The sequence below is a fragment of the Cebidichthys violaceus genome, unplaced genomic scaffold (genome assembly GCF_023349555.1).
Source record: "Cebidichthys violaceus isolate CVI_PGR_0920_01 unplaced genomic scaffold, fCebVio1.0.p SCAF_3, whole genome shotgun sequence".
Lineage (NCBI taxonomy): Eukaryota > Metazoa > Chordata > Actinopteri > Perciformes > Stichaeidae > Cebidichthys > Cebidichthys violaceus.
The window spans coordinates 3,364,901-3,378,401 of NW_027176483.1; the positions used below are offsets into that span (position 1 = coordinate 3,364,901).

The window sequence follows — 13,501 nt, forward strand, 5'->3', positions numbered from 1 at the left end:
ATGTGCTGCCGCCCGAATATCTGAGTGAAGGCTGGTTATCAGGGTGCAGATGGAGGCTGCCCTCCTGACACGAGCGCACAGTGGATCCCCAAGCTGCGCCAGACACGATGATCGTGTGCCACAACACTCAAGAGTCCCACAAACAGAAAGTCCAGGGCCTCTCGGAGTCCTGCACGCGATGCTTTCCTCTGTGGTCAGCCCTCTGCAGCCGCTCCTGTTTTTCTCGTGACTGGACCGGCATGATAAAGACCCAGGGCCACTGCAGCGGATCACTGCTGTGGTCGCTAATCAAGGAAACCGTTTCTTTATTTACATTTGGTAAAATGTTTAAAGTGTGATCTGACCAGTAGGGCCCCTGGTCCCCTTGCGTGAGGGTCCCGGGGCCCCTCAGCACTTAAAGCACCCCCCCCCCCCCCCCCCACCCCACCCGGTCCCCGAAGCACTTGCAATGTGAGGCTCCTCTGTGCTTAAAGTGTGAGGTGCCCACCAAAGGCCCCCGGGCCCCTCGGTGCATACACTGAGTGTAACACCTGGGTGCCTTGGTGAAGTAGCTCGCGGCCCCGCCCTCTGTCCCTGCAGGGAGGAACGGGCCCCCCCTCCCCCCCCGGTTCGACTGTCAACCAGGGCGGACTCCATGTGCATCAGAGGTCTGCGGTGATGTTGGAAACCCACCCGGCCCGTCTTGAAACACGCACCTGGAGTTCAATAAACGCATGACGTTTCCAACAGCAGTTGGTAATTGTGTTAAATGATCGTGATGTAAATATTGACCAAAACAATGGTGATTATGATTTTTTGACAATCAAGCCGCCCTAAATTCAGTTTAGAGCAAATCTCATCAGTTGTGGTTTGCCCCTAAACTGAACTCCTGGATTAACCCCATTCTGTCCTCTTCTTCTTCTTCTTCCTCCTCCTCCTCCTCCTCCTCCTCCTCCTCCTCACTTCTTTTTCCATCCACAAACCCACAACTACTGTTCGTCTGCAACTCCTCCCGCTCCTACTACAAACAACCATTTTATTGTCTTCTTCCCAACAAACACGATAATGTGACGATTCGCGCCACATCGTCGGACACAGTCATACAATGTGAACAATATGTTCACATTTCTCACACACACAGAGGTCACATTTACTGAATGAAACCATCTCTGGTCACGGTTTGGGGAAAAGTTTTGAATATTTGCAACTTCACTCATGTTCATTGCCGCAGAGTTCTCCAAATTACAGCTTTTGTTTCGGCGAAGCCCTCACGCTAACTCCTTCTTCTCTCACCACCGTCTTCATCACCATCTGAAATATGCGCTTTGAAAAGAAAATACCTTCAGTGGTTTCCTCGTTTGGGATTTCCTTACTTGCCACAATGCTAACGTCTCTCCAGGCACGGCAATGTTGGTCGGTCAGTCCACCACTTTGGTCCACACTGAAATATTTCAACATGGAATGCCAAGACATGGACGGACATGGAATTTGGTATAAACCTTCATGGTGCAGAGAGGATGAATCCTCGTGACTCTAGTGATCTTGAGACTTCTAGCACCACCAGCAGGACGGAGCTTTCATCTGGCGTCACCATCCGATAAAAATGTGTTCAATATTTTGGTGTATGACCAAATACCTGTTTGACAAACTATTCAGCCTCAGCTGTACTTTGTGATTAGCGTTCATTAGCAAATGCTAAGCTAAGGTTGGTGAACATGGTGAACATTAAACCTGCTAAACATCAGCATGTTAGCACAGAGAACCTGGTCTTCAGTGCATTCAAACACACGTTGTGAGCATGTTAGCAGGCTGATATTAGCATTTAGCTTAATTTAAAGACACAACTCCAAGATTTTAACAATGTATTTTCTCAATGATGCGTTAAAGGTACAGTGTGTAGCATTTAGGGGGATTCGTTGGGAGGATTGGAGTACGGAGTAAATAAGAATCGTTGTGTTTTCGTTTGTGTCTTTATACGTAGTCCGCCATGTTGCCCCTACAGGATGTTTCTACAGTAGCCCTGAATGGACAAACCAAACACTGGCTCAAAAGAGGGCCTTTCATTGCCTTACCGTAGTTCTCCTACACACTTGCCACATGGGAGAAGTCTCACCGTTAGATGCTACATAATCCTGAGCACTGGTCCTTTAGTGTCAAAATGTAATTCAAAACTGCTCATAAGACAAAATGCAACCAAGCAGACGGGGGAGAAACGGGGCTCTGAATGTTTGTTCCTAAGATTTTTAAAAGATTTCCCCGAATCTTTTAGGTTTTTAAAATAACATTATCATGCGGGATTGTTCTATGCTACTACTACTACCACCACCACCACCACCACCACCACCACTACTACTACTGCTACTACTATTATTCTATTACCTAAAGAAATATAATTGAGTAATTGTTTGTCTGTTAGCCTAGCATTCAATTCAGAGTATTGAAGACCACATTTAGTTGCCATCTTTGATGGTGAGCAGCCCAGATTATTATGACATGGGTTCAAATGTAGCACATTTATCAGCTACACATTCAGTGAAGTCTACTCCACCATATTAGAACAAAAACAGGTTTCAAGATCAGTAACGCTGTTCATGCCAAATTCCTACCATGTTATGTCACTTAATAGCAGTAACACTATATTTGCCCCCTTTTTTTTTTTTTGTTGGCAGGACTGAAAGTTAGTCATCCTCAACAAATGTTCTTTGGCAACTATCATGATTTTACCAACTAAAGTACAGATTTGTAGGCATTGTAACAAAATGGCTTTAAAAAAAATAGCGCATACAGCTGCTATAAGTGGAAAAGCATCTCCGCGGGGGAGGGGGGGGGCCCTGCCCCCAGGTTTGGGCTGAGCCCTGTATCTTTACAACGTCTGGTTCCGCCCCTGTGTGCAGGCGACAGGCAAATAAATCCTGAGTTGTGGATTTAAGTGAAGCAGACAAGTTGCTTTATCCCCAAATAAAATTAAACATCATAAAATTTAGGAGTCATCAACAGCTCCTAAAACCCTGAAGCGTCCTCTCGTCTGTGTCTGTTGAGGACCGCAGCCCCCCCCCCACTCTCAGCAAGTGGGACAGACGTTTCCCCTCCCTGTGTGTCTCTAAGCCATTATCTCCCAGTGTGTTTGAAGAGACCAGACCGGAGCTCTTCCCAAAGCCCCATGATGAAAGGTTTTGGCCCGGGGCCTCAAATACCAGCAGCCCCTCTGAACCGCTGGGGCACTGAGGCGTTTGAGAAGGGGTGTAATTTCTGCAAAGCGGGCAACATTCAGGTCCAGAGAGAGAGAGAGAGAGGCCTGCGGAGCGCGGACCTGGAGTCCAGAGAGACCACATGAAAGACGACGAGGTGACCGTGTGTGTTTATGTTCGTGTGCTTTGACTGAAGAGTCGAGCAGGTGACCGTGTCAGCGTGTGAAGTCACACGCTGTCATTAGCAGAGGGTTGGTCCCAGAAGAGGGGTGTGGGTGTGTGTGTGTGTGTGTGTGTGTGTGTGTGTGTGTGTGTGTGTGTGTGTGTGAGAGAGAGTGTATGTGGGTTTTAGTGTGACTGAAAAAGATTAGAGACGAAGGCTTAAAGAAAAAAAAGACTTGATTAAAAGACAGAAGGTAAAAATGAGCCGTAATAACAAATAAACACTACAATTTCCCACCTTTTTGTTACTCGCTGATGTAAGTTTAGCGCCAACCAAACATACAAAATGTCAAAAATCAGGGGTGCAGTTATGACAGAAGCCATTCATCACCTGTCAAATCGACAGTTCAGAGCATTTATTTGGGCAGAAATAACATAGGATTTCCCCTCTTTTAGATGGCGTCCCTCGAGATGTTGTACATACCCGATCTAAAATAGCAGTTGTTTTCCAGGAGTGGATCCTTCCTGTTCAAACCCGCCGCAGCGCCTCCAGTTTCCTGCCTCCGTTGGCCCGACGCCTCGGTCCGTCCCCTGCCAGCTGTCAAACCAGGACACCAAGCAGCGAGAGCCGATGGAGGCGCAGTCAAGTCGGATTCAAATTCCTCATATTTCCCCCAAGAAAACTCCGGGTGAAGTTATGCAATTTAACATCGAGTCAGTTTAGTGTTTAATGACCCTGGAGACGGCCTGATTGAGGGGGGTGCATTTCTGGTGATGCTTCATAAGAAGGGAAAGAATAAACTGAGAAAACGTGGACATTACTGGCAGCTTCTTTTCGTAGGTATCGTTTCCTTTTCTTTACACGTCAACCATCTTCTAGTTCTTAAGCCCTCTGACGCTGGAACAAACAAACAAAAAACAGCCCTTCATCTCAAAATGCAACATAAATAATATTTAAGGACAAATTTCAAATAGCTGGTTAAATCCCCCACAAACATTTTGTTTTTAACAACAGAAAAAGTATTCTTAGTGACCTCAATAATGTCCATCCAATGATTTTATCTACATTTTTTTTTTTTTTTAAAGTGACATCTTTCAAATGACAACTGTTTCAGAGGCTTTGAAAGCCTCTGAAACATCAAGTAAGTTGGACCTTATACTGATTTATTATTATTTTGCTAAAACTGCTGTTTGCATGGTCAAGAATAAACGTTGAAGTTCTCATCTTAGTGCGTTTTTTTCTACAAGATTGTGATTCTAAAGAAAACGTGGCAACATACAGGAAGCATGCAGAATGTTTAAAAGCATTAACGCCACATTGGTGGTTATACATTAGAGCAGTATAAAGAAACAAAACTGGAAGAATCTCCTTCCTCAAGCTGAACAGAGGGAAGGACAATAGTGGGAAGACAAGATGGAGATCTGGAGTTGTATCAAATATCAAAAAGGGGACAAAGCAGTCATTAGGTCCTCAACACTTTAAAACACCAGCAACTCCATGAGGGACACACAGCTGGTCTGTTGAAGAGGGCTGCTGGTAGAGATGAGGTCATCGCGTCTGACAACAGTTGTCTTACGTCAGAATTAGCTGGTATTTACTAGTCGAGCACAAAAACGTGATCTAATCTGGTGGAACAAAGACCGTTTCCCCTCAAATACTGCTGCAGCGCCGCACAGACGCGAGGTTCCTCCATCATTTAACCTTCACAGCATGAATGGATTCTGGCAGGAGCGTGTGGTTCAAACCCCTGACAGAAGGGTTTCACCTCTTCAGCGTGACCTTCACGGGCCGTAATGAGGACGGGGACGCGTCCTCCTCGGGCGAAGATACCTTTGGAAGATTGTATAGCGGGATAAAGAGAGATTAGGCCCCCGGGGGTGTTTAAATGCTAAACAGGCGATAGGACCCTCAGCGCTTTCCGCCTTTTGATCCTCCACCTTTTTAAATGGAAAACAGCTCCAATTAATTCAGCAAGATGATAGAATATAATCTAAATATTCAAGACAGCGATATACACAAAACGTGCAGACTACAGCTATTCATTTAGAGTCGATTACAAAAATGTTGGTTATTTTAAGTCTTTATTTATTCTTCATTTTAAGATACAAAGGCCAAACATAAAGGAATCCTCTTAGAAACACAACACTGGAAATCAAAAAAGAAAAGAAAAGCTTCAAATCCAGTCAAACTTCTATGAGGTCAACAGTCAGTATAGCAAGAAACCATAAAATACCATAAAAACATCAATTTTTTTCTGATAAATCATAAAAAAAAAAAACCCGAACAGCGGAGAAACAAAGATATCTACAATACTTTGAATGTTGACGAACATCAAGAAACAAAAAAAAAATTAAAATCTAGAAGCTATGTCACTAATAAAATAAAAAATAAAAAATAAAAAAATCGGTTCAACTGAGCAACGAGTCAATAAAAAGCATGCAGACGTGGAGAACACAGGTGACTGCTTAAGGAACCGTCTGCAACAACAATAAATATCGTTCAGTGTTTGACGCCAACATCCATCCTCGACCTCTCGGCGGCAGCGCTTTCCCCTCATGCATTTTTTTCTTTTCTTTTTTCTTTTTTTAAAGGATCTTGAATTAATATTCATCGTTATCAAAACTAACACGGTATAATATTGCACGAGCCCATAATTCATAATTCACGGGGTGGAAAAGGTTTTAGAATAGTGGGACGGGGGCGGCAGAAGCAGCCGATACGGCGGGTCGTGTCACACGTCCGGTGGAACCGTACAAATCAGTTTTGATTTGGTTTCCCTCCTACGCTCTTATCAGCGGGGCCTCAGCTTTCAACTGGAGGGTTAATGCTGGACCCTACGTGGATGTTCTGCAGCAAACATTAACATCTACTAATACGGACAGATCTCAGTACAACAGTACCGTATATATATATATATATATATATATATATATGCAGGTCACATATTAACACTGTACAACCAAAGCAAGGGATTCCCCCACAAATCCAACAAAGAAACTGAACCAGGAGTCTTTTTTTTTGTCTTTTGTCTTTTTCTTCTACATGTAATAATGAATATGTTTGTTCTTCAACGCTTCAACAATACTGTTTTTTTTTTTCCATTTATTTATTTTTAGATATTTCAAAATGTCAAAACACAAACATCAAAGTGCCATAAAAAAAGTGAAATTGTGTGAACACAACTTGAAAGGGCAGCCGTGTGTGTGTGTGTGTGTGTGTGTGTGTGTGTGTGTGTGTGTGGTTTCAGTAGCATTTACTGTACATTAGGAGCAGATCTGCTTTGCCCTGAGACGATAACATCCATCATAAATCTTAAACTTGCAGCCCGCTAACCAATTAGTGATTCAAATTGTTGGATTATCTCGGATTATATATACCGTCATTCCAAAAACTCTTGTCAGCAATGAAATGGATTTGAAGTGGAAGGGGCCAGATCTGAAGTGGTTCTGCTGATAATCTCAACTCATGCTTCTTTCCACTTCAAACGGCCCGTTAAAGACGAGACCGATCCACTATAAACGTGGCATTTAAAAAAAAAATATATATATTTTACGAAATTTGATACGCATGTGCTGCAGAAGCCGATGACATTTGAGTACTGCAATAACGGTCACGTGTCCATTTTTTTGTTTTGTTTGTTGTAAGACTTGAAAGTTCATGTGTATGATGTCACATCATCCGATGACAGCAGAGCGTGTAGCTCTCAGTCGATGGCTATTATTGAATTCCTCAGGAGGAATAAAGTGTCTCCTCTCTTTCACTCGACAATGATCTCAAACTCTTTTCGTTGAGGACATCCTGTCCTCTGGCTTTAAGACCAACATCTGCTCGGCTGCTAAACTGACTAAATGTGACGGTTGATCGACCGCAATGTCCCACGACAACACCAGATTTGATGTTTGTGAATAATCTTTTGTTCTGTGTGTCGGTTTACCATAAGCTGTATTTTCTCTAAATGCACCCGCAGAAAGTAAAATGTGAGGGTGCGTTGGCACAAGATGAGTCGACGACTTTACCCTGAAGCCTCTGAATGGGCCGTCTTGGCTTTAAACGGGAACAAGAACGGTGTAAATAGTGGGACGCTCGCTCTTCTGTTGTTGACGTGCTGGATGTTAACCCTCTAAAGCAGTTCAGACTGATGCACTGTAGCAAACATGAAGCGAGGACTTTACTGTCCAAACCACTGCAGAGAAATATCACTGAAACACACAAAGATCGACATTTTGAGTCTCTTATTTATTTTTTTTTTAAACAAAAATATGGCAAATTTGTTTTAAACTATTTGGTATTTTTACCAGATTTAAAGGCTTCTTGCCAACATGTAAATAATCTATTATGCGCAGATTCCCTTTTTGGTAAAGAAGATTCAACCGAAAGCATCAGTGCATCATCTGAAAACCATTTATATTCTGCGTGTCTTGAGGGGAAGTGTTTGGTTATAGTGACGCGAGCAAGCTGACAAGTGGGGCTTATGTACATCACCAGCCCTGGGTCTGGGAGGTTCAATGTTCCAGGTGGAACTGATCTAGGATCAGAGTCTAGGCAGCACCTACTAATACAGCAGCAGTCCTGTTACCCCTGACCTCGGACACGGGGATGAGGGAGTCGCCACCTTTTAATTTAGCCGGTAGGTGGGATAAGAATCGGACCCCCGGCTCTGCTCGGCGACAAAGACGACGTGTGGTCGTTTCTTGAAACGACCACAGATTTGGTTCGGGTGGAATAGAAGAGAGATCAATTCAGGAAACGAACTTAGAGGGGACGCTGTGGGCTGAACTCAAATCAGGACCCTGGTAACAGTGGTTTAGGGCAACATCTCCCACCTCCAACCAGCCAGGGTTGGGGCGGTTGTGTGCTACTCTGGTGTTTGCTGCCCCCTAGGGCTGAGAGCAAGGCAGTGCAGGTGTGGCTCAGGACGGGGGAGGGAGGAGGAGGAAAGGGGGGAGGAGGAGGTAGAGAAAGGGGGGGGGGGGGGACCAGGACAGCGCTACTCGTCACAGCCCAGAAGCTCCATGCGCAGGGTGATGCGCTCGTGCCACTCCCACGGCAGGATGCGGACGTACCGGCTGTAGAACGAGGGCTCGAAGATGTTCTTTTTGTGGACGTTGTTGTCGCTGTTGCCCGGGAAGATCTGGACGGAGGAGAACAGACGATCAAAATCACGCAGATCACAGCTGCAGTTAGCCTTCAAGACCCGTTCTGATATTCTACTAAATACCAACGGGGAAAATATTGGTGTCTTTTGGAGTTAAACACATTTTCTGGCACAGTGAAAAGAGGACAAAAAAACACAGTGAATGGCTACAATTTAGGGAAACTAACTAAATTCAAATCATAAACTGAACTTCAATTATAAATGTGTCATCGATAGAGTCACAGGAAACTCTTAATGTCCCACATCCTTGATTTAATGACTTCATTTGGCAGATTTTTTAGACGCATTATAAATGAATGCACACAGAAAACTAATCAAAACCAGGATCAACATAATTGGCTCCAGGTGTGCAGACCAGCATGTCAAGCTTAACTATCTAAAACAATCATTATTATTATTTTAATGAAGTTCATATTTTAGCGTCGTATTGCGTATTTTCTTGAGTTAATGATTTTTTCAGACGCTATTTTCTCTTTTTGAAATTTGCTTTTGTTTTTTTTCTTTCCATTTGGATCAATTCAGATTTTTTGGGAGCCCGTTTTCTGGCAACATCTGGACTGACCTTGTCCGTCCCCGTGGTCTTGTCCTTCACGATGGTCCAGGACTGCCCATCGTCACTGTGAGCCACTTTGAAGGCTGTGACAAACTGGATGGAGCCAAAGTCTTTGGCGCCCTGTGTGATGACTCCTGTGACCTTCTTGGGAGACCCCAGGTCCACCTGAGGACACACAAACACAGGACTTTACAAACACAGCAAAAAGGGCGAACTACAAAACAACAACGTGCGGCTGTGTCCGGTCCTCCTCTCCTACCTGCAGCCACTCAGACTGGTTGTTGGTGGCGGCGGTCCAGGCGTTGGTCTTGCCCTGTTTGTCCAGCCGGGCGTAGTGAGGGTGCCAGGTGAAGGCCTCGATGCCCCAGGTGCGGAAGGTGCTGGAGGACGTGATCTGGCGGTCGGACACCAAGCGGGACTTCATGCCCATCGGCTCTGAACAACCTGAAGTGTTTGAATACACTGCGGAGGTCAGACCAGGTAGAGAGACAGAGACGGAAAAAAGAAGAAGGGATGGAAAGAGAGAGAAAGAAAGTATGATAGACAGGGGACGGACAGGAAGCGGCTCAGGCCGGCCATTGAAGTGAAGCAGCACACAACCAGAGATGATGATGATGATGATGATGATGCAGAGGACAGAGAGGTGAAGGTGAAGCCAGGAAAGTGTCCACACTAAAGTAGAGTCAAACTTTTGGAGCTATAATCTGTACCAGACGTCTTAATGAGCATGTGTTAGTGAAGCAGCTGCGCATGCAGGATGCCCAGAGGGTCAAAGATGCAGAAAAAAAACAAAAAAAAAACAACGTTTTAAACTTCAGCTGTTACTGTCCAGCATTATGCAGCTGCTTATACAACATCCTCTCAGTCTCATAACATTATTTTACACTGGAGAGGATTCACTCGAATGAATGGAGTTTGAAGTTACCTTCAGGGAACAAACCGTCTTCTACAAAGTGTTATAATGAGTCATTTGCATTGAAGCAAACGCACCAAAAGACCTCATGCCTCTGGTCTCATGTCCCACTGACAGGAGACCCCAAAAAACAAGACAAGCCTCAAATAGAGCAATTTGAGAATCGTGGACAAACTGGGGAGCACGACTGAGAGGACAACAACAGACACCGACGTGACGAATGAGACAACCGTCAACAAGACAAACATTCAACGGTGTAATGAGGACCGGCGATTTCCAAAGAACCACACTGGCTTCACATAAAAAGGAACAGCAAGACGAGAAGAAATGTGTTGCTGGACAAATAACTGAAAAGAACTAAATATGACAAACATGTGAAAAAAAAAAAAAAACTCTCTCTGAATCATTAGCATCAATAAGCAGAACGCTTGCCAATATTACCATTGCAAAATATGATATATGGTTTGGATGAATGCGCCTTTGATTTCAATATTACCAAGCGGTGCAATCATCTTGAGTAACATCCTTTGAAACATGATCAACCATTGAGAGTAGGGCTGAAAATAATTAGTGAAGGAACATAAGAGATAAACGCAAGTTCAAAAGAAAAAGAAGACTGTTGGACAGCAAAGTTTCCAATCTGGAGTTTAAATGACTTAAGATGTGAAAAGATTGTCTCAGTCTCTAAAAAACAACAACAAAAAAACACCATTAAACTGAACACCAACTGTGAACGTCGTGCGTTTTCTGTGCGAGTTTACCGTTGAGCTCACAGCCCACCAGCTCCATGCGCATGGTGCAGGCCTTGCGACACACCACGGGGATGATGCGGATGTACTGGGCAATGATGGGGGGGTCAAACAGGTTGGTCTTGGTGCTGTCGTTGTCCACGTTTCCGACAAACACCTACAAAGAAAGGAGGAGTTAGCGAGTTAAGTTTGTTTGTGGTCGTCACTGCTCCCTCTAGTGGTTCGTTTCAGTCTTTCAGAAACATAGTTAAGCATTATGTGTATTGAGATTGATGTATCTTGACTGTGTTTTGTTGATGCGTCCCTCACATTGTCCTTCCTCTGTCCGTCTGTCCTGTACACGGTGTACGTCTTGCCGTCCAGGCTGGAGGCCACCTTGAAGACCTTAATGAACTCGGCTGTTCCAATACGACTGGCGCCCTGCGTCACGATCCCTGTGAAGCGCATCTTTCTTTGCATGTTGATCTGAAATCAAGGAGGGAGGGAGGGAGAGGGAGAGAGACAGAGAGAGAGACAGAGAGAGAGAGAGAGAGAGAGAGAGAGAGAGAGAGAGAGAGAGGAGAGAGAGAGAGAAGGAGAGAGAGAGAGAGAGAGAGAGAGAGAGAGAGATAAGTGACATAAAATGAAGGCAGGAAATGTGAGGAATCACAAATTCAAAATAAAACACATGCTGAGGAAAAGCTTCTTCATGTGTTTAACTTCGAGTCAGGCATCGGCTAACCCACCACTGAGCTGTGTAATGGGCAAAAAATACACTAAAAATAAGATTTTTTCTGGCGAAATAGAATGAAAATGTTATATATTTTTAATTTTAACACCTTAATCACCTAATAGCATCAAGCACAATCAGCCGCCAGGACTGTTTACATTGTGAAAACTTGCCTAAAGTGATCGACTGTGTAGCCTGTGCGTTTGTTCACGTATATCATAACGAGCCAGGTCCACATTTGACTTGGAGATGATTGCGGGTGCAGGTTTGCAAAATTGAAACCGTGCTGGACTCTGATGTAACCGTCTTAAAGTCATCAATAAATCTAGATTCATCTTTTTCCACAATAAAAAAAGGAGTTTAAATGATTTAATGGCAGGAAAAGTATTTCTAACCTGGTAGATCTACAAAAAACAAACAAATGTGTCTAGATTTAGTATACATCCAAACATTCCCATCTATACGTGTACAATATCTGTACATACATACATACATACATACATACATACATATATATATATACATACATACATACATACATACATACATACATACATACATACATACATACATATAATGTCTTAATCTACCAACAATAACCTTCATTTGTATGAGTCACCTGTATCCATGGGTTCTTGTCGTGTGCAGCGGCGCTCCAGGCGTTAACCAGCCCCTTGTTGTGAAGGCGGGGCGAGCTCGGGACCCCCAGCGCTGCAGGCCCAGCATGGTGTAACGGACCGATGAGCCGAGATCTGGGTCTCAGCGATGCCCCCCCCCTCCATGCCGAGCAGAGAAATACAGCCTGCAGAGGAAAAGAGGGAGCAGATTCTGACATCAGTGTGAGACCTCCCACTGTGGCCTTAATGCAAATTTGGCATACAGTAACCTTTCAAAACACCCCGATTAAAAAGGCTTACATGGCCGACTACAATTCTGCTACTGTATGAGAATCTAGACAACATGTTTACACCACGGCTGGAGAGAAGAATGGCGAGTGCACGTTGAGAAGAGTTTTGTGATGAATGATGAATCGGGAGAAGAGTTTTGTTCACAGATTAAAAGAAAATAACAAAGTCTTCAAATGATTCAAAGTTGTCTTACGCACACATGAGTTCACACCTCGGGATAAACAGACAGGGAGTAGAGGTTCTCGTGCCCGGGCTATCGTTCTTATCTAGACACCTGCCAGGTGCGTTTACTGGGAGTCAGTGACGGTTTTATGGTCCGCCTCAAACTTCCTATACAGACAAAGAAGACACTGTGTCTTCACTTCCTCTGTCTGAAGTGGGAGTGTGTGATCGGCCGTGAGAAACACGACGCTGTGTTCAATAAAAGTGATGAACTACTTCTGCAGGACTGCTGTGTTTTATCAGCGTTCCTCAATTTCCCTTTCAGTTGTACATCTTTTAAAACATTTCATGATACTAAAAATATATTTCTCCCCCCCCCATTACAGAAGCACCGATCCTTTAAAAAAAAAAAAGACAAATGTTCAAATTTCAAACAAAATCATTGAATTTGTGAGAAACACAGTTGATAGGAAAATGAAGCTGGCTTTTTATCTGCAGATGAAAGTAACGAGGGCGATTACGGTGACAGTAATTGGTCACATGATCTGTCCGTCCATCCGTCTAGGAGTGTTTTTACGGGTCACACTTACGCAGTTGGCAGCGTTTGCCCACATACGGGGACGGGCAGTGGCATTTGAAATCTCCTTCCAGGTCCCTGCAGGCGCCACCATTCCCACACGGCTGGCTGGCGCAGTCATTCACATCTACAGGGAGATAAAAAATAATTAAAAAAATCACTTAATGAAGTCATAAACGGCTTACTGGTCGGGTGTTAACAGTCTGAAAGCAGATCACAGTTAGTCAGAAGTGTGAGTGAAGATCACAGGTCATGCTTAAAGAGACGGGGGGGGGGGGTTGGACATTTCTCCGTCTGCTCCACACGGAGGTTAGTTGAAGCCATGCCAACAGGACCGGAGCTGTAGTAGAGGAAAGAGGGGAGCTTGTTTCTGTCAATCAGCAGCACCAGGGAGATCATGTGGAGGAAGTAATGAACGTGAAAGACGCGCTGCTTTAAGAAGAGT

The 13,501-nt window shown here is 44.2% G+C and overlaps 1 protein-coding gene across 1 annotated transcript in view; it reads right to left on the reverse strand.

Moving 5' to 3' along the window:
- Positions 1-5,394: 5,394 nt before the first annotated feature.
- LOC137881082 (lactadherin-like) overlaps positions 5,395-13,501 on the reverse strand; it is a 20,034-nt gene continuing 11,927 nt past the window's right edge. Inside the window, 9 exon segments of the mRNA XM_068722814.1 lie at positions 5,395-8,461; positions 9,048-9,203; positions 9,298-9,482; positions 10,713-10,857; positions 11,010-11,165; positions 12,029-12,109; positions 12,112-12,155; positions 12,158-12,211; positions 13,070-13,183. Coding sequence (XP_068578915.1) covers positions 8,318-8,461; positions 9,048-9,203; positions 9,298-9,482; positions 10,713-10,857; positions 11,010-11,165; positions 12,029-12,109; positions 12,112-12,155; positions 12,158-12,211; positions 13,070-13,183 — 1,079 coding nt within the window. The 3' untranslated portion in view covers positions 5,395-8,317.